This window comes from Neodiprion virginianus, chromosome 5 (genome assembly GCF_021901495.1).
Source record: "Neodiprion virginianus isolate iyNeoVirg1 chromosome 5, iyNeoVirg1.1, whole genome shotgun sequence".
In the NCBI taxonomy this organism is placed as follows: domain Eukaryota; kingdom Metazoa; phylum Arthropoda; class Insecta; order Hymenoptera; family Diprionidae; genus Neodiprion; species Neodiprion virginianus.
This window is the reverse complement of record NC_060881.1, coordinates 9,981,186-10,002,500: the sequence shown is the minus strand read 5'-3', so window position 1 is coordinate 10,002,500 and position 21,315 is coordinate 9,981,186. Positions and strand designations below refer to the sequence as shown.

General features: G+C 37.7%; 1 protein-coding gene across 2 annotated transcripts in view; it reads right to left on the bottom strand.

Annotated features, from left to right (window-relative positions):
• LOC124306283 (protein abrupt-like) overlaps positions 1 to 21,315 on the bottom strand; it is a 166,611-nt gene that overhangs the window by 119,306 nt on the left and 25,990 nt on the right. The window contains exon 6 of one of the 2 annotated variants that reach the window (XM_046766807.1): positions 2,291 to 6,162. The exons of the other annotated variant lie outside the window; for it this stretch is intronic. Within the exon in view, the coding sequence (XP_046622763.1) occupies positions 5,738 to 6,162 (425 nt within the window). The 3' untranslated portion in view covers positions 2,291 to 5,737. Of the gene's footprint in view, positions 1 to 2,290; positions 6,163 to 21,315 lie in introns of those variants that run through there. 2 annotated transcript variants of the gene reach the window in all.

The following is a 21,315-nucleotide window of genomic DNA, read 5'->3' as shown; positions in this document are numbered from 1 at the left end:
CAATATCGGTCACTGCGGTCTGCATTAAATAGATGTCGCGTTTCCGAGTACAAGTGTGTACAGGTGTATTCAACGAGACACGACTTCCGCATTAGAGAACTGGGGTATGTGTAACAAAGTGTTTAATAGACGGAAACCGAAATGTAGAATTTAAAATAGGCGCCAATGTACTTCATGAATAATGAAATTTCACTGATTATGTATAAAACATGGCATGACCACAATCAAAATCAACCATATATCGCTTCGGAAAGCTTAGTCTTTTTTCTCAATTTTATTCTTTCACGAAGACCCGTCTTTAGTTTATTTGATAAATATTGTGAATTGATGAAACTCGTGCCAAAACGAAGCGAGTGATTTCAAGAAACGGAAAAAAATGACACTGGCTACTGTGGTTTGATCCACAATATCACCGTGTTCCGGGATTTTGACGAAATCATTGGACACACAATCACACTTCCTAAATTTCAAACGTCATTTTCATCACCCGTATAATCACATCTCGAGGAATATTATCACTTTATTAACGCACCGCCTATTTCATGTGTTCCAAGAAAACCAATTTCCACACAAAAGTTTAGCAAACATCACTAGAGTTATCACAACTTCAAGTTTAGTTTTAAGCAATCCAAGGCCGTTCACCTAACCTCGGACCACTTTTTGAACGCTTTACTTACTACAGTCAAAATTACGGGATCTTCGAATGACGGGAGGATGAAAGTTACTCGAGTTGGCAATCGACTCGCGAGAACGTGAAAAGTGTCTTGATAGCTCGGACTGGATGCAGAAGATGATAAAAAATGTTCTCCTCATTTATATTCAATATCTCGTTTTTTTCATTCACTTTTTCAAATCATAGCCCGAGGGTTGTCAGGAAAAAAATATGAATATGAAATGGAAAACTGAACACATAGATATCGACTCCCATGCGGAGACTGGAAAGACTGTTTAACTAGATAATCCCCCTCTTCTTCTTCTTCTTGTTTTTCTTTTCTTTTCTTTTTTTTTTTCTTCGTCTTTTTCACCCTCTTCCCTCGGGAATATACCGTTGCGGTGTTGAGCTAGATTATACCGAGAGACATTACTTAGCTAGATAATAAAAACTGCCCCATATGGGGGTCTGGAAAAGAATATCACGTTATTATACGGTACGTCTATGTTCATAATTCTGAGGAAGAGTTTATTACGACAGACTAGCCTCGGTACTGCGTCGTGTGTCCGGTCATTGACGGAAAACAATGAGCTTTCACCATTCTTCATTATATTCGTACCGGTAAAGCTTTTACGAATAGAAATTCTTATCCTGTGGTTACAATTTTGTTTTTCAGTAATTGCTTGAAGACAAAGCCAAAAAACTCGGTGAAAAATCGTTGGCAGTATCGAAGTACAATGTGATTTTGAGGGTTGAAAACTTACCCTTCTACAGTTAATTGGAAATCAAACTTATCTGTAATAAATTATTCTAAACAGAAAAAAAACACCCAATAAATTCGAATACAGTATCTGTAACTTTATTTTTTACTATTATTTTTGTACGCATTTGTCGAATTGATCTTGATTGAGTATGTGTGAAGAAAAAAAAAAAAGAAACGAGACTAAAATTTGCCTGTTCTTAGGAATAAAATAGAAGTGTAACTTAAAGAAGAAGGTTAAAGATAGATTCGATTATACAAAAGGAGAAATACTTGTTCTATACGATTTTGAGTGTCAAATCAACGATCAGATGATGCGATACAACTTTTTTGACCATACTATTTTTATTACCGTGATTCGCAAACGCATGATTCGAAAGCCCTGAATTATTGATACCGGGTAATTCCCGACCAGCTAACACAACTCCGTACGAATCACGAGAAATCCCAGGGCGAAACGAGAAAAATTAAACCAGCGAGTGTAACTCGATTCGGATACTCGGAGGATAATTTGCGAAAAAATAATGATCAAAAAAAAAAAAGAAAACAATTCGGGAGAATAAAAGGACGAAGGGAAAAAGTAACTCCGTTAGGTTCCGCACGCGCTGCGTACCAAACAACTTGTAAATTTTTTATCCAAGCTTTCCTGATCGATATTTACGAGCCGCTAATTACTTTACCCGGTAAAAGAAACATTTGCCGATGCTTGAAGTACGTTCCGCGTGCAATATTCAGAGCTCCATTCTCGTTCGTGAAATGAGAAAGGAAAGAAAGGCGGACAAAAGGCCTGTAAGTACTTTGTGTACTCTATTTTCAGCTTGATACTAGTTTAGTTATCGTAGACGTAAATGAGGTAAAAGTGCGAGCGTCAAAGTTAATTAAACACAATTATTTATTCGTTTATTCGGTTATTCATACATCCGTCCGTTCATTCGTTCGTGACATAATCCGAAATATGTACACATTACAACAATGTACACACAGATAATACAAGTCTATTAATTGCATGTTTATAATACACTATATGCGGTGAAATACTGTAATGCATTGGTTTGTTTTAGTACCTCGTGGTCATACATTAACGTACAGATTGGGTTTAGGAAGTAACGCAAAAGTAATAAAACCTCGAGAGTGCTTGACACCCTGGAATTAGGTTAATTGGTAGATTTTATCGAAGCATAAGTCTTCAACAATGCTAATAATGTCTCCTAAAAAATGGTGAGAATTTTCACATTGACGAAGGTTAGAAATATGTTGGCAAAATTTGAATGAAAATAAGGTTATCTGTGTACAATGATAGTTTTTATCAATTTTACAGAGAACCGATACAAATATGGGAAAAAATTTAGAAAGCGGCTCGCTGATACGTTGGACAATTTTTTAAAAACTTGATTTTCGAAACGAGCCTGCTTGTAAAAGCTGTCGTAAAATTTTTACAATAACGTCACGTGTCACACAAAAAACGTGGTGTACGTACATTGGTGCATGTAACGATAGGTTTCGTTTGATTCGTTTCTTCTTTTTTTTTCCTGTCATTTCAAGTATTCCAACACACGTCAAGCGGGCTAAAAATCAAATCACAAGTTGCAGTTTGCGACGACGATAAAGTACAAAGCTTAGCAATTATTTTTGAAAATCTTACCGAACATTGTAAGAAATCATTATAAATTCTGTAGATTAATTTGTACTGTATTGTGTTGTATTTTTTTTTTTTTACGCTTTGGTACATATTACGTATTATGTATTTGTTTCGGATACTTGAAAATTGGAATTCTTGTGAAATTGAGAAGAGGTATCGATGAAATTTGGAAACTAGATACTTCTGAACACTGTTCGCAACCACGACTAATCCGCCCATTTCGAGGCAGCGTCGGTGGAAGAAAGCAAATCTACCCTTGCTCGGGCTAAAAACGATGCGGCAACCTTTAATCAAGTTTTCCCTGTAAACCCGAAACTCCGTCAGCAACTCGTCAGCCCTGGATATTGAGCTTGAAACTTTATCTCGGTAGAATATTTCCATTTTCATGCACCAACTTGCCCGTAGAGTCGTCGCGTAATCCGCAAGCAAATACAGGCAGTGTGTGCGCGTATCTACGAGCTGCACAATCCGCACAAAGCGATTTGCAAAAAGCGGAGGAACCTCGTCGAGAATTTAGATGAGAATTGGGTTAAAGCTTGAGCTTGCACCGCAAACGTTTAAATAATTATCTATCGTTTAAACATTCTCTGAAACACATTCAAGACAGAAACTTGCGATCGCTTTGCTCATTCGCACAAGGATGAAACAAGAATTTATTTCTTTCGTAGGTGCTTCTCTACGATGCTTCGTTGGCAAAATTTTATTTAGCTTTTTAAAGCTTTTTCTGCGGTTAAATTTTTTTTCAAATATTAACGCTAGTTTTATATGTGACACGTTGTTGAGCGATATCTTTTTTCTTCTTTCAAACGACGCATTTAAATGTTGTGTGTAAAAATAATTATTACAGATAGCAAATAATTATGAACTTGATCAAATTTCGGAAAGAGTATCGGATTGAGTACAAATTGTTTCCGGATTCTTCTCGCGTTTCAGACGACGAATAAAAGTATCGCACAAAAGAAAACATAGCCGCGTGTGAATCCAGGGATGTTGAACGCTGTCTTTTCGCATATACATAGATCGAAAAAAAGTCACGTCGTATTACATTCCTCTCCTCCGTAACTGCCTATAAATTCAATTCCGTCTCATCCTATCGCGATACATAAAACCCCGAGAGCTCAGACCATCGATCCCGTGTCCTGTGGCTGCACAAATCTAGATTTGGAACGCCGATGAACATCGTCCCGAAAATCAAGCGACATAAAACGTTGTCGTACAAGATCCGCGAAGGCTTGGTTAAACATTTATTACCCGTTCTGATATATTGGTCCTTTCTATGCTAACGAAAAACTAAAAACACCCTGAACGAATCCTACGGAAATTGATTGATATTCTACAATTGATGAATAAAATCTGTATGAGATTGTTGCAAATTATGTGCCCGTTATGATTTTCACCAAAATCATTTTGAAGAAAGCGAACCTAGAAGAAACTTATTACATGGTGAATAGGGAAAATAATTGAGAAACCTGATAAATACATTTGATATTGTAAGGGAATGACGGAACTACTATTGAAGCTTCATCGAAACTTGATTAAATTGAATTGTAACTTTTTTTCTCCTCTAAAACAATAAAATATTTTATATCGTTTCAAACTTTGAAGAATGACGGAGTTCGCGTCGTCACTAGAAACACTCTGAGAATAATGATAAATTACCAAAAACATGGGATTCCGTTATCTACAATAGCGTGTCATAACCTCAAACTAAGTGAAAGTCTGCTTTTTAATAATTTCTCGAGGTTTAAAACCATTCCGTTACTCAGGAGATAAAAAAGTATAACATACGATTTGCTCGCTCGATAGGTAAACTCCGACGTTACCTGCAGCAGGTAATCGCGACATTACTAGCCTAGAGTATAAACTGGACTATTTCAGATTAGGGCAACATAGAATATTCAGTCAAAGTATAGAATATTTAGTTCAGATCTAAGAGGTGCCTCCTTATTCCATGTACGGTAAAATGCATAAATGCCTTAACGTTTCGACCAACTTTTTTGCAGGCCAAAACAAAATGCGAATACTATTCTATAACAATTATTTTTTATTTGTAGCAGCCTACGTGCACCCCATTCTCTCGCGTCAGCTGCAGCGCCAGTAATCGTTGCACAATTCGTACAGAATTGAACTCGCACTTTGTTTCAGACCAAAACAAGTTAGTCGAAAAATTAAAGCATTTATACATTTTGCTGTATCTAACTCTTTCCCATTTAAACTACGTGCATAAAAAAAAAACGTTACCACTTATCCAATTGAATTGTCATCGGAAATAACAGGCTTTGTTACATTGGAGAAACCAGAAACCAAATACTAACAAAATCAGGTCACTTTATACCTTTAGTTCAAAGCAGCAAACCGAAACCGAGATTTTTATATTTACAAAAGCAAATCAGTTGTTATTTATATCAAAACGAAGCCAAAGTCAACTGTCAAACCGTACTTCGCGATTATTTTGGACATTGGAACGAATGTACTTTTCTACGCTGCACGTTATTCAAATGAGATAGAGTGACGGTACGTAACGAGGCACTTCTCAATACTCGAGCTTGAAATCTTACACTTCAAGATGGTTCTTGCTGGGTAAGAAAACCGTCGTCCGGACCTTGTTAGAGCGAAAGAGCGACGCGGTCCTGATTAAAAATAGTCCAGCATAGACTTATCCGAGCGAGTGTGAATTTCGCGGAGACTACGAGGTGCCCCGAACATCGCCGTACAACTGACGATGAATCGGATTAAGAGGGAAGCTGGAGGCCGGTTGCAGGTGCTCGAGAATTGCGGATGTCGCAGTCTTGGCGGTGGCGATTGTCGTCGGCCTATGATCGACGGAAGTTGGGGGGGAGAGTGGCGGCGGCGGCGGTGGTGGAGGCCTGCGTTGCAGGGACGTCAACTCCAAGAGATCCGTCGCCGTCGCGTGGGCCGATCTCAGATGTCTTCGGAGATTACTGTTGTTGCTGTAGACGCGGGCGCAGAGCGGACAGAGCCGAGGCGAGTCCCAAGTTCCGGATGCAGCCTCGGCTCCTCCTCCCCAAGGATCACCTGGACCCGTGCCTCCAGATCCTGATCCTCCCGAGGTGGCCGATGCTCCGCAGGATCCGTCCGCACCGACGGCGACTGCAACACACCAGCCGACCAAATGGATTAGTCCTTGGATCCCACCGCCACTCTCCTGCCTCTCCTGTCGCAAGTGTCGTGAGAGAAACATTTCTTTGTTTGTTTTTGTTTGATAGAAAGTTTATCATGCGGAAAAGTCAGCGATCACGACGGGACGCAAACACTTCTTAACGGGACTGACGGATCTGATCCTGGATCAGGAGAGATTACGCGAGACGGCGAGGGCAAGTCGGGGACAATCATCGTCCTGAGACGACTTTGCGAAATTTTATCCACCGACTCAAAGGATACAGCAAGAAAAGAATCGTTGACTCGGACGCGAACAAGGAACGAAGTCACCGATCCATGGTAACGTAACTGCATAACGACAAGTGGTGGATACGATGGTGGTTCTTTCGTCGTCGTGTTCGATCCATGAAATTTGCACCCCGGATGGGTGAAGGGTCAGTGATCGAAGGGTGAACTCGTGAGACTTAGGTCGCCTGATTCAGTGACCGGAAACAACCGAACATTGATTCGAAAGCGATGGACGAATGATCCGAAGAAACGTCCGCGGAGTTTTCATGGTTTCGAATACTTTAGAAATCCCGGTTTTAACGATACCTATCCTTTCTATCCTCGTTGTCCTTTCTGTCGTCATTGAATGTCATCGAGTAATTGGAACGACGCTAAGAATTAACGACACAGTCTGAATCGAAGGTTAGAAAGGGAGAAAAGAATCGTTGAAAAAATCTACGGTAACGTTATTTGGGCCAATGATAACGATGACGAATGAAACCGAATTCTCTGTGTGTTGGATGAAAATATGAGGGAATTGGAATAACAAAAGCTGAACTAGAAATCAACAATTCGATTAAAGGCTTTATAATTATAAATTTCAAAATGATTAAACCCTGGTGGTTCTTTGTTTTATTTTTTTAATTCTTTTCACATTTGTTGCAAATGCAGTCGTTAACGACATGTAGAAGTAAGTTTGTTCCTGTTTTTGTTTCTTTTCCTTTTCAACTACCCGCTTGACGTTGAATTGTGAAATAAAGTTCTACATAGTTTTCTATCGGGTGAAAATTTTTAAAGAAAACTGATAACGTGATACAATGAATTCCCGAGTAACGAACTTTTGGGGAAAGGCGGTTGAACTGTGTCAATGAAAAATGAAATGAGATAAAAACAAACTGGTCGCCTTTCTTCCAATCACTGGGACTTCGTGCGATGGAATAATCTGTCCCTTTTCTACCGCGGATGAACTTCTCTAAGAGTGAATCAAGAATATCGTATTTCGTTAATTACAAAATCGAGAACATTCCTCGGACAACAAGTGTTCTTTTTCATCTCGACAGCAGTTCGCGCACCGTGTTGACAGTGTGTTTAATTTTCGCGTCTTTTCAGCAGCTGCATATTGTTGTAAGTTGCGCTCCCTTGTTGTGGCTGCAAATTAGATGTCACGATGTGCAACGGGGCGAGAATTATCCGACATTGTAGTTTAGCAGCAACGTCACGGGTACCAACTTTGGAACAACATTGAGATCGTGTTACGTTTAGTCAGCTCGCCGTGCATCGACAATCGGCTTATTGTCAATCTGATAACAATCTGCATCTCGGGCGGATATCGAATCCAATTTACAATGGATAAAAAAACGTGGTATACGAATAGGATGTAAGAACTATTTTTGTATCAACGTTTGACGTTTCGTTCAAATTTTTTCATAATCGAAGTATTATTTTTATTTCCTACTTTGATGTTTTGCGACTGGTAAATGGATTTTATACCGTATTCCAAAATGAAAATGGCTGAAGCTTTATTCAGGATTCAGAATGAGGGTTCAATGAAGCGATCAACTGTGTAAAATTTTCAATACGGATTTCGAAGCACGGATGTGTTCACCAAAATGATATTCTGAAAATTGGACCTGCGACTGGTTTTTGCCAATCCGAATAAATTAAAAAAACAAAGAAGTTGATACTTGAATCGAATAAAAGCTTTAAAATTTCTATCAATCCATATTTTTTTTTCATTCAAGATACAATTTTCTCTACAGGATTAATCAAGTTCTAAGCGCAGAGAAATTTTGGACTTGATCTGAATAAAATCAATCTCACGTATAAATTTGTTACGATACCGATACGGAAATACAACTTTTTCTTTTTTGTGTCATTTTTAATCACACGTACGTATAAATTTTAAAGAAAATACCATATCAGTTCAATACTTTCTAAGCACATAGCCTTGTAAATATTTCACAGCTTAATATTTCATCTTGGCACAATCTCATTCCCGTCTTTTTGTTTAGTCACGTGGATTCTTTTCCAAGAATAAACCTCTACCGCCAATGCAAACCGGCTAACGAAAAAAATGAGATTCCGGAACTAGATGAAACATACTCGACATGAAAATTCATTCCCTCGCCGATCAGATTAGTTGTGAAAACACGCCGCGAGTGTAGCGATGATTAATATCTGGGACCTCGGTTCGAGATGACGAAAAACGGTTGAAATTTCGAAGGCCCAAGATGGATGTGTCGCCCTTAATACGTCACCGTACACATACAAATATTCAAATCGATTTCGCATTGCGTTTACGTAAGTATATATCTAACGAGTTGCCGAAACCGTAAATTTGTTACGGTTACAGTTCGGTTTTCAGATTGTCATCTATTTCCATCGGAACTCGCTACATGCAGTAGGTTGGACAGATATCGATGGTTTGGAATATATTCCCTCGATTGCCGAATAAAAACTCGGGCGAAGAAAGCACTCGAGCGATTTTGGTGTGAAAATAAATTTAATTTCGGCCTTCTTTCGATTTTCGTCAATATTTTCGCAACTCTCGAAAAATCTTTCAACGCTGTTACACTCGTATAGGAATTTTACCTTATACGTATATCAGAGTGTTTCGGAAGAAAACAATTTTCGATTTTCCAAAGTGGCATCCCGGAAAATGTTTGTTTAGGTCAAAAGAAAGATTCTGGGAAAAGATGAGCATTCTAAGTTGTGTGGAAAACCGTCCGCGATTGGTTTTTCAGTTTTTGAAAGTTTTTTATTTCAATTTATGAAAAAACACGTTGTAGCACATCAATTATTATCTCTTTCCGGAAATTTATAATCAACCCAAAGATCTCGATCCGTTACACAGCAATACAACGAATGGGAATCTTATTTTTCTGAATTAAAAGTTCATATCAAATTACAGCTATTTTATGAAAATTGAATTAATAACGAAAAAGTTATCCGATACATTTCTCGAACATCAACTGGAGACCTAATATTACAAGTCTGAGTCTTTTTCACGACGTAAATTGATACTTTGTTTGATGTGAGCGATAATAAAAAAATTTCCATCACTACTCTTTATCAACTAACAATAAAACAAATGTGAAACGGTAAAAAATCAAACGAGAAAGATTTTCCACATAACGTAGAATGCTCATATTTTCCCAGAATCTTCCTTTTAACCTAAACAGACTTTTCAACGGGTGCCACGTTAGAAATTCGCAAATAATTTTTTTCAGAAACACCCCGATGTACGTAAATCGAGACAATTTTTTAGCTCGTAATTTAAAGCACTTCTGTCGATTATGTTACGTTACTACGTATTTACATATATATTCAGTCAATGAAAAATACCGTATGAAAATGGAAATGATCATCGATCTTTATGTTGTAAAAAAAAAGTGACGTTATGAGATGAAACGATGAAAAATTTGTTTGATTTTTTTCTGTATTCTTTCTTCAATCGAACTTTGAGTCTGGTTGATGCAACGTCGTCAAGGTGGAGCTTAATTTATTTTCAACAAACATCTGACGCTTTCAGTGTGAAATTCACACGAGACCGAAGTAAGGTGCCTTCGCCAGAGTTTTTTGCCCTACGTTGTGAGCTCAAACCTCGTTGGCGAGACTAAATAGCGGCAGTGTTAACAAGCACATTATATTCCACACAGGCTACGAGTCACGCACAAATAGAATGGTATTATACCGCCACAAGCGAGGTAGACGGTTTACAATCTCGCCTGGGACGCCAAATTTTGTCAGTTTGCAAAAAGCGATGAAAGAAGAGACGACGAATTTAGGAATTACGATTGCAACGCGCGTTTCTATCCTCCGTTTCCAGACGTTCGACTTGAAAGTGGGGTAAACAAAACACCGAACAGAAGAAAACACGAGAATGAAGATTAAACGAAAAACGTCGCGATAAGGTTGTCACAAGAAACGAAGTTCTGAATTGTGCCGCACAGGGTTGGATTTAAAGGTCTGGTCCTAGGGCGACAAAGAAGCGAGAGGCCCCTAATCATTTTTCAAAAAAGACGAATAATCTTCATTTTGACGGTGTTTCAATAAATTATTGTTAGACAAGTACAATTCTGTCAACGAGCATTATATAGATATCGTAAAATACAAGAAATCAACTAAATTAATATATTATATCGTTAGGCCGATAGAATTTTGCGAAACTTTTTCGACAAAAAAATCATTAATGATTTCGGTAAAATCTAGCTGCCAGAGTAAATCATTCTCAATTGCTGAGTACGGATAACTTTAACGAGCATATTTGCCTCAACGTAGTTCGTAGGCTGTTTTTTATAATTTTCACATATTGTACGTTCTCAATGTAATTTCAATGTTTGGGAATGTACTCGTAGTTCTGAAATTTTTATTCGCAAACATTTGATAATTATACAAACTGGACCAACTTATTACCCAGACAATGTTCCAAATCGTCTTCGTACAATTTTACAAATTTTTTGAGTTTCCGAAACGTTTGACCGATTTTCTTCAAATTTTATATCTACTTTACTTTTATACGATTCTTTAAGTGAAAATCAGTAGGATATCATGAAATTTGCAAGTTAAAGCGATTCGACGATTTTTCATAAAATTATTAAATCTCAACCATTCGATCGATAATTCTCAAATTGAATACCGATCGTCCTTCCGTGATACTTTATTTGTAAAAGACAAATTTTCACACAAAATTTGCAAATCTGTGGAAAATAACTTGGTCACGGAAGTTTTTTGAAAGTTTTAAAATCCCGTCAAATTCTCAACTGTCGTGTAATTTCGACAAAATTTTCAGTGAATGTATAGGTTGTATAGATTAATGCCTGTGCGAAACGGGAGCATTGTGGCTCAAACCGTTCTCAAGTAACAATCGTTTCAATTTTACAACATCAGAACATACACACGTATGCAGAGATTTTTCTTAGATATGAGTTTTAGATATTTTCGAACATTTTGAAGACATTGACATCGAAAACTGGAAAAAACAATTTCACCGTTACGAAGCTTTCTCCATAATAAACAACCAAAAAAACAATGCCTCACGAAAGTGGGAGAATTTTTATTTTTATTTTTTTTTTGTCAGAAGAGTGATTTTTTTCATATTTTGTATACCATTTGTTAGCAGATTTTACCTAAAAATTTATATTGTCGGGGCCCCGGGGCTTCAGCCTCTGTTTCCCTTTCCCAAATCCGGCCCTGATGCCAGCAGAGGTGTCGTGATAATTTACCACTCCCCTTTTTCGTTGTTTAAATAAATCGTTGGCAATTTCGAACACAAGATAGTTATTCGTTTCCAAGTGGCTATACATTATGCATAATTCGTATACGTATAAATGGGGTTATAAAGCAACGGACGAGGAGAGCATTAATTAATTTTCATGACGCGAAACATCGACGAAGTTATCGCGCGAATTATATCCGCCTTTTAAGTAACGCCTGTAACGTCTCAGGTAAAATAAACACCCGAGTGCGCATGCGCCAAGTTTATCCCCTGCTCAGACAGGCTGGCCAACTTTGTCCGGTTGGACTTCGAGGCGAACTATCGGTACGCGCAAGCATTAATTTTTGAGGTTATGTTGACGTAAACGTAGACCCGTCACATTTTGATCGCCTCGAATCCTCGACGCAACATAATCTCGAAACGCATTTAAATTAGGGTAGCTTGCACCTGGACGCAACTGATTTGGCAAGCCTGACAATAAATCGAAAAACTCGTGGGGGAATTTGATGGATCTACCAATGGAATCTACATTATTTGGCGCATGCGTATTCGGGTGTTCAGTTTCGAGATTTTTGGCGTTGCGTTAGGTTCGCACTTGATTAAATTCCCAGATAGACGACAGAAAAACGGGTAAAAATAATTGGAACGGACGAAACTGTTTTCCTTTCACGTGAAGTCGACTGCGAACGACGAGCAGTTGCCACGGAACGCGTTGCGATTGCCCGAAGAAACCCAGGAGCAGGTTCGTTGATTCGTTACCTTTCGTCATCTTTGATTATAACACCTTCCCGCAATTGGTAAATTAAATAGCCGGAAATTAAACGCCCCGAACCCTCGACGACGACTGAGTTCGGATCAATCGGGCGAAGGACGAAGAAGAACGTCGAGCGTCCTGAACTTTACTGAGGAGATAATTGTTACACTGGGTGATAAAAAAACGGTAGAGTACATCACGTCAAACGAAGCCGGATTACGAGATCCTTGTGTGCTTACGGATATCCCTCGTGCCCTCGATCCTGGGAGTTTGAACTCGACCCGGATCACAACGATATTTCGCTTCGCAGAAATGTTTCTCTTCTCATCCTCCACGCTGATCAACCCCGATAACCGACTTTCGTTCCGAGCCCCGTTTTCATATGGCGTCAATTTTACGGAACTTGTAGGTATTGACTGTTAGATTGATATCAGATTTTCTGCGAATTCGAATGAGAACGAAGTTTCTTTTTTCTTTTTTTTTTTTTTTACTTTTTTTCAATTATTGAAACGACAAACCAGTTTTACCTTAATTTGCAGCAAACAAAATCGCGTCAAAATTTAAAATCTACACTTCGTCATTTTATAATTGATACATATGCGGCATTCCTTGTGAACTCGACCACTTTTTACAATATGTGTTCAGAGCTTTTTCAAATTTTTTCATAAATTCATAAAGTTAGTTTGAAAAAAATTTCATGAATTTTTTCAAATTTTCAAAATGAATTCATCTTTCTACTGTATTTCTGTTTCAGGCTTGATTGTAATTTTGCTACTTTTCGGAGAATTGAATTATTTCTGTGATTACGCATTTGATTCATTGTTTCACTCTTCGATCATCAAAGTTGCCACTTTACTAATTCCATCACAAGTTCCGCACAGTATGATGAAACCTTGGTAAAATTTTCGAGAATATCGAAGTGTGTTATCCGATATGAACAATATTTTGACTAAAAAACGGCGTAAACATTGTAAATAAAATTACAACCAAGACTGCGTCGGGAAAATAGCCGAAAAGTGTAAACTGCTAGCATTTACACATTTGGATACGATTCATAACCATTCCACGTCTCGATAATCTTTTCTGTCCAGTAGGCCTCCAAAAATTGAAAAACTTTGATAAGAGTTGAATATCGAAACGATGAAACATCATTCAAAATCAGATACAAATATTTATTACAATTAGAATCATAATATATTATTTTTTCTTTTCAAATCGTCGTTATTTCCTGTATCGGTATGAATGACATAATTACCTACAAAAATTAACGTGGCCTCCGTCTAAAGAGGTGAAATAAACACGAAAGAAAAGAAATCTCGTTTATAAAATGTTTTCTTCATCTACAGCGTGAAATTGCAACGTTGCAGATTAGCCGGCGTGACAAGGCAATGAAAGGTAGACAGGATCGGAGTATTTCTCACTCGACAAAGTGACACGAGACTGCAATTTCCAGCCATCTTATACAGTCTTCCTGTTTCCCACGTTCACGGCTTAATTGCAGAGAGACAAGGTTGAATGAAAATACAAGAGTTAATTAGATTTCTTAACCACTTCCCTATTTATTTAACAAGTTGATCTAGCAAGGGTCAAGGATGTCGCTGGTTCGGACTCGGAATCCTTGTTTATCCTAAAAACAGACATCGTTTTTCACAATGAAGAAAGTAGGTTTAGACGCGAGAAATAAATACAAAGGACCAAGAAAAACGCAAGTCACCGCTAAAGCCGTTTGATTGAAGCACAGAGGAAATTCTCTTTTTCAAAATGTGTGATGAAAAGTTAATCGCGAAGTATGCAACGGAAGGAATACACAAGAAGATATCTGTTCAAAAATTTATTGAAATATTGAATCTTCTGATCGAACGGTACCTATCGGCATAAAAACAAACTGAAAAAAGTTATTCGTTTCGAAATCTGCGAGACGGTGGAAAATGTCAATGGATTTGAAAAAAAAAAAATGAATAAAAATATGTGCCATAAAAAAGTAATAACTAGTTTAAGTGTTCTTTGTGATGATGGACGTGGCGAGAAAGACGATAATAAAGCTCGTTCCGTTGATAATTTTTATCACCGGTAGAGCGGTCAAATTTGCGACGTGTAAAATGGTTTTTAAGGCTATCAAAATTTAACGACGATGCGCCTTCGCCGATGGACAAACCGCAGCAGGCCGTTGTTAACAGATGTTATCAAATTACCGCGAAGCCCGTGATCGAAAAAGCTCATCAATCACGATCAAAGCTCGAGAGCCAGAAGACCGTGGGCTGAGCAAACTGCGAGAATCGCGTGCTTTGGGCTCCAGATTTCACCCGAACGATTCAAAAAGCCAGGAAATATACTCGACGTGTTTAGAAAAATCAACGACACGGACATAGTAAAACTTGTTTCGGTTGCCCGATCATCGATCCACAGTTTCATACTCAAACTTGTATATTTTTATGGAATTAAAGTATTACGGTTAGTCACTGAAGCTTGTCATAAAAAGTCAGAACTCAATTTTAGGTCGGGAACGATTTTTGAACAAATACAAACACAATTTATCCAATCGCAATTGATATACAAAACGAAAGTTGAACTTCTCGAGGCTTAAGCAAACTCGCTGATTGAATTGTAACAAATTTTTTTACAACAATATGACATTCTAATGAGGTTTTGAATGCAGAGTCTAATCGATTCGAATTTATTGCACAACGTGTTCAAAATAATTCTATTATCGTAGATAATGACATGAGAAAAAAATTTGACCAGTGCAAAATAAAAATATGTATGTTTTGAAACTGTACAGCAGCTCTAAATTGAACAGAATATAGTTTTACTTGTTCGATGATTACATGCCGTGTCATGTTTTGACTGATTGTGAGTATTCTCCGTTTGATGAACACAAAAAAAAAAAAAAAACTGGGTTGAACCAGGCACTGTTATATGCATTGAATACCTAAGTTTGAATTTGGTACAGAATTGTCTTCAACGACTGGAATGAATTCGATTTGAATGGAAATTGCAGAAGTTTGCTTACCTATCATCAGTTCAATGCAGTTCGAATAAAAATCGTTCGTTGCGAATGAGTAAAAGAGTCATATAAGGTGAGTGTGCCAGTTATTGATCCTGTCCCAATCATTGATATTTCTTGGTTGTATCTGTTTGATCCTTAGTTTTCAAACTATCAAGAAATAAATTTCCAGGGTCTAACCCTCTAGCAATGGATTTTAGTCATCGAGAAATTCACAATTTGTGCCGTCGGTTTATAATTTTGGAAAATGTAAGGTTCAATAATTGGGTCCAAATATGTCAATAACTGGTACACTTACCTTACCGCATGCGATCGCAAGTTCTGCAGTAACTGGAGGTCCTAACGCTACTGTGACGATCGTAACCATGGCATCTCCATCAGCATCTATCCGTGAGGAAAATTGCGAGGAAAGAAGGTTTTAAAAAAGCACTAGCAAAGAAAATGTCTTTACCGTGTGAGGTGGTATTTCAAGTCTACAGGGGAATGCAATTTAAACTCAACCTGGTAAGCCGAAGCTCGTTGGTTGGTGCATACCTAAATCAGAGAGTGCAGCTAGGAGGCATCGACGTAATGTTACGACCCAGCAGGCTTAGGTGTGCAACGAAATCCGATAAAGTTAAATTTGACGTCAGCGAGTTTGCCTAGGTCCTCATCCTCCACCTCGAGACTCTGGTTAAGCTCTACAGATTTTACAAAGTCCCCGAGGTGGGGGTCAGATGACTCCGAGATTGATAAACAACGAGCGCTCGTCTTTCGCCTGGGATAAGATCCTGGAAGAACATCAATTTTTCTCTCGATCACTAGGCTTGACCCCGTTTTGCACAAAAGAACAAATAGGACAAATCATCCTTTAGTTGAATAAGCGGTAAATGACGACGGAGAATAAAACCTTCCGTTGGATCACGGGAAAACTCGACACGGACGCAGTGTTGCCAATTCGATGATTTTGTAACTAAATCTAGAGTTATTGAACATCGAATTGAGATTCTTTTGTCCGCTTAGCCACACGGCTTAACCTTAGCGATTTTGCAACGGTGTTCGGAGAATTCTGCAGATTTTTAATACCCCGTAGTGATTTTTGCAGTCGTTTGAGATTGTCTAGGGATATCTAGTGATTTTTCATTGCCGATGTTTTTTTTTCACTCTACCATGAGGCAGGTGTCCCGTCATTCGAAATCCACTCGGAAAAGAGCCTCCGATAACTAAAGCGTAATAATTTTCCGTTAGAAGCGTCGACGAAATTTTACTAACATCCGAACAAGTTTTATTACAGTTTTTGCTACCGACCGTCGGTAATTTACATTACCTCAAGTATCTTCACTGGTGGAGTTTTATAGTTGGTCGTGTAACATGAGTACAAGTGAGGGCTCTTCAATGACTAAAAAATATTTGTGAGAAATAAATGACTGTAGTTTTTTTTTGGTCGTTGCAATGTGAATTTGTCTTTACGACCTAACTATTGTGTAGATTTTTCGTAGAGATTTCTGAGTTTGTAATATCTAGGGATTTCTAGAGATTTTTTAATACTAATATAGCGATATGTTTTACTCGACACTTGGCAACACTGCACGGAAGTGAGGAAAAAGTTGGATTTTAATTAGCGGAAGCTCTCGGTTTTACCCATGAAAAATCGAAATCACAGCAGTGGTTGTGTATCCTGTTATGCATAAACATGGGCATGTATTACACGGTACATTGCGAGTCAAAGTTTGCGATTCGAAAAAATTGGGCTTTTCGCTCAGAGCGGAAAACAAGTATCATGTACGCTGGCTATTCAATATTCGGGGAACACCCTCGGTTCTGATTTAATAACATAGAAACCCAAAGCTTCACAATAGCCAGGCGGATACCAGCGTCGCTGAGAATCGTGAGCTAAAATCACTTCCGCTGACACTACAAGGCTCATTAGTCTCCAGCTATAATGCGTTTAACTCTGTTCACAAAGGAACCGCATTATTAACACATTTTACAATCAGAATTTCGGATAATATTCGAGAAATTTGAGATATTAGGTACTCGAAAATTTAGGCAAGCGATCGAGACTCTGGAAGAAAAATGGACCAAATTGACTAACCGCAAGTTCAGATAAGTAAGGTTTAGTTTTTCATTTACTTCAAAAATATTTCATCGTTGATTCAGGCTTTTGAGACTAACGGTAAGATCTTATTACTTGTCGAATCCTAATTTATGGAGAATATTCGTTGCTGAATCGAATCTCTGTATAAGTTGCCAAAATTAAGTTTTTAATAACATTAACACCTTTTCTATATCAAGTATAAATTTATTAATTATAATCTGTAATGATTTTGCATAAAATGTTTTCTTGATTAACTGATTGTGAGGTGACGAAGAAAGACACATTTATTTCATAGCGTTTGTAGTGAATTTGAATTATTTATCGACAAAGAGATCAAAAATTGTTCACAGTAAAAAAGAATTGGCCAAATGAGTGTTTAGTTGCTGCGGTTGAACACCAGTTGACGTATCTGAAAATTTCTCATAGTAAATATATCAATGATTTAATCAACTAATGTTTACTTACAGCGGCAAAATTTTTGTCTCTGATTTATTTGACTGAACTGATTTTTTTTTGCAAGTTGACATCGAGAAGCCGTCCATTTTTGGCGAGTTAGAAGTAGTAAAGTTTAAAAACATGATTGCTTCAAAATTAATAATAACGCGAATTTTTTAATAAACTTTTGCTAACGAATACAAGTTCTGTGGATATACATTCAAATTCCGATTTAATTAAACTTCATTACCATACAGAGTGAGTTAATTGATATATCCGAAATTCTAAGTAAACAAGGATTTAACTGAAAAGTCATACCGCGAGTTTGGCCTTTTGTTTACAATCACGTGCCAATAACGCAAATAAAATGTCAATATAAAAAGTACCTTTAACGTAAAAAAGGCTCGTAGCCGAATAATTTTTATTTTACTTTACACATTATACATAATAACGTATCAAAAACATCGAGAATCGGTGCGGATATGAGATAAATTTTAACGCTCGTCCGTTGTAAACGCATTTTGCCTTACGATACGATCCGCGATTCAACTCTACAGAATTCGTTCATCCAGTAGCTCTAGTATGTGATACGGGAATGGGTAGAACGCGGAAATAAGGAAGTAGCATAAAGACGGAACCAGTTTATGACGGGCGAAGTAGTAAAACCCCTTTATGGGCGAACGCGTCGTTCGAAATCCTCGAGACTCGCTATGCCTTCGTTGCAGATTGGTCGAGTTATACAGGAATAGTTAGTCACCTACAGGTACAAGTGGTAATTTATTCTTCAAGTCAGTTAGGTTGGCAACGCCGAATCGGTCCGCAGCGCCACCGGCGGCCGGCCGCGAAACAGGCTCAATCTCTGTAAAGATAACATAACCCGTGATCGTAGAATTTTTGATTTTTAGGTTAGATTTTGCGGTCATGGGTGATGTTATTTTTGTAAATATTGAGCCTGTTTCGCGGGCGGAAAAATTTCATCTGTCATAGTAACTAGAAAAAGTCAGTAAAACATTTAGTAACCGTTTTGCGCTATCGTCGATCCTTTTTCGATAATTGCAAGGCAAAATAACTTTCTTCGGTTTACTGTACTTTTTAAGGCTTTAACGTCAATTCATTCTTGCACATTTTAATTAAATTTTCGCAACAGTTACAAGAAAATCTAGCAACATCGATCGTAATGAGAAAGAATAGTAACGGATACTAGAATTTCCGGTAACAGCTAGAAAACTAATTTTCATTTTCTACCTAGAACTATATTTTTCGACTGCGGTAAAAAATGAAAATAATCAGGGACTGAGCGTTAACCGAAACTAAAAATTTCCATCAGTGTGCGGTCTGATTCGGCATTGCCAACGTCACCGACCCGTCGAATAAATTAACCAGCTCCGAATCACTGCGTTGAAGTGTACACCTGTATTTTCATCGATTGTAACTAAATTTCTAAGCGATTCCTTTTTTTTAATTTCTTGCTTACAAGGACTTCAGATAGAGGGGGGGGGGGGGGGGGGTAATAACCGAGTCACTGATGTAAAACAAGTTTCGATAAGTTGTACAATGCCACAATCACGTCGTTCTTTTATCTTACCCTATTCCATCGTTTCGCCCCTGTTCTACCATTCCTACCATCCCACAAAAGCTTGAATTGCAAAGGTGCTTTTCCGTTCCTGAAGTTAGAAATTTGTATTTTCAGATCTAGAGAATTACGTCCAACCATCTTCAGACGGACGCTGTATTTACGCGTGTGATAAATTTTCGTTCACCGATATCCGATTGTGTTTAATGGGTTTTGAGTAAACGTATTACATCACATCGAACAAATCAGCAATTTTTTCCGTTACGGAATATTGCTGTTCGGCTTTCCGAACTTTTGGTTATCCAAACGGTACCTGGTTCCAATTAAATCGTATAATCAACGTTCTGCTATAACCGAACAACGCGAGGTTTTAGGACTGGACATTTTCATGCTTCTTTTGTTTCAATCCTCTACCTAATTTCTGCGACAGACAGAGAATAAAACTTATTGCAAAAAGCTTTTACTCGAAATAATATCGCGGGTACATGGATGTAACGAAACACCAACGAAAATTTAAGATAATTCGATTAATTGTAAGTTACTGTCTGAAAATGGTATCGAATTTCGTAAAAATTAGGAGAATAAAGTAAAATTTATTCTATCGCTGTGTAGAATCAATTATTCAAAATTTCAATTTGAATTTCTTCAATTTTTCTACTGCGCTTTTACCTTACTGGCACCCAGTATTTATTATCAAAATATACCGTCTCTCGCCTTATAGTCGAACGATTGATCTGGAAAGAAAATATGACGGACACTTCCTCACATGAATGACACATGAGCGGGCAGTAAAATCGTTGCACCGTGATGAACAATATCGCCTCGTAGATTTTTACCGACGACTCGATTTTATACTTTCACTGTGCGACCCTTAAACCTCTTTTCACTTTTACTTCTTCTCGGTAACGATAATCAAGTAAAGTTGTTTTTAAAAGCTGCCAGAATACTATCCCGTTGAGTTAATTCAGTTCCGAGTCACATTTCAAATGGAATACAAGAATCCGGTATATTTTCACATTATTTTTTTTTTTTTTCAGAACTCCAATGTCAATATCTTTGGTGTTGCGCGTGATCGAAAAGCTCGTAAACATGGCAAAACTGTCCCGCAGGATGATCTTCAAGCTCTCGTATCTTCGATCCTATTCATCGCACCGGGTCCCGATAGAGCTTGTGTCAAAGCTAATGTATTTTGCCTTCGAAACGTGTATCTAAGTACGAAGTAATGAATCACACGCTTCACGTATAGAACGTGTTTATCCAGGGTGGTCACATGTTTTTTGTAAAAAAAAAATTCTACGACCTCTCCCGGTTTTCCACGACTTGAAACGCAATTTTTCCCTGACATTTTATCCAGTTTCATTGAGTTACCAAGTCCTAAATCGTTCAGCTTATTACCTCTACATTCTATTTAAATTCAATTGGAATTAAAGAAACAATTCTTACGTTCAAGTAAGACAAAAATAAGGGCAATAATGACAATTCAGTAAAAAGCATAAACGAATTCCGGGCGACGCAATGATATCGAAATTAAAAAAAAAAGTAAGGCTGAAGCTATTTTATTTTGCCTCCGCGAAAGATGTAAATTTGTCACCTAAAAAAAATTACTCTCAATTCCATTAAAAAAAAAAAACTGATGTGCGTACAGATTTATCAATTACCAAAATAAAAATGTGAAAAGTAAATAATTACTACTCGATATTCGAGCATATAAATCTTTTTCGAAATCTCTATTTGTACCAAATCTTACCCCGTGTTTGTACGGACAGAGAATTGAGATTGTTAAAATTTCTCACAGTTGAACACTTGACTTTTTTAA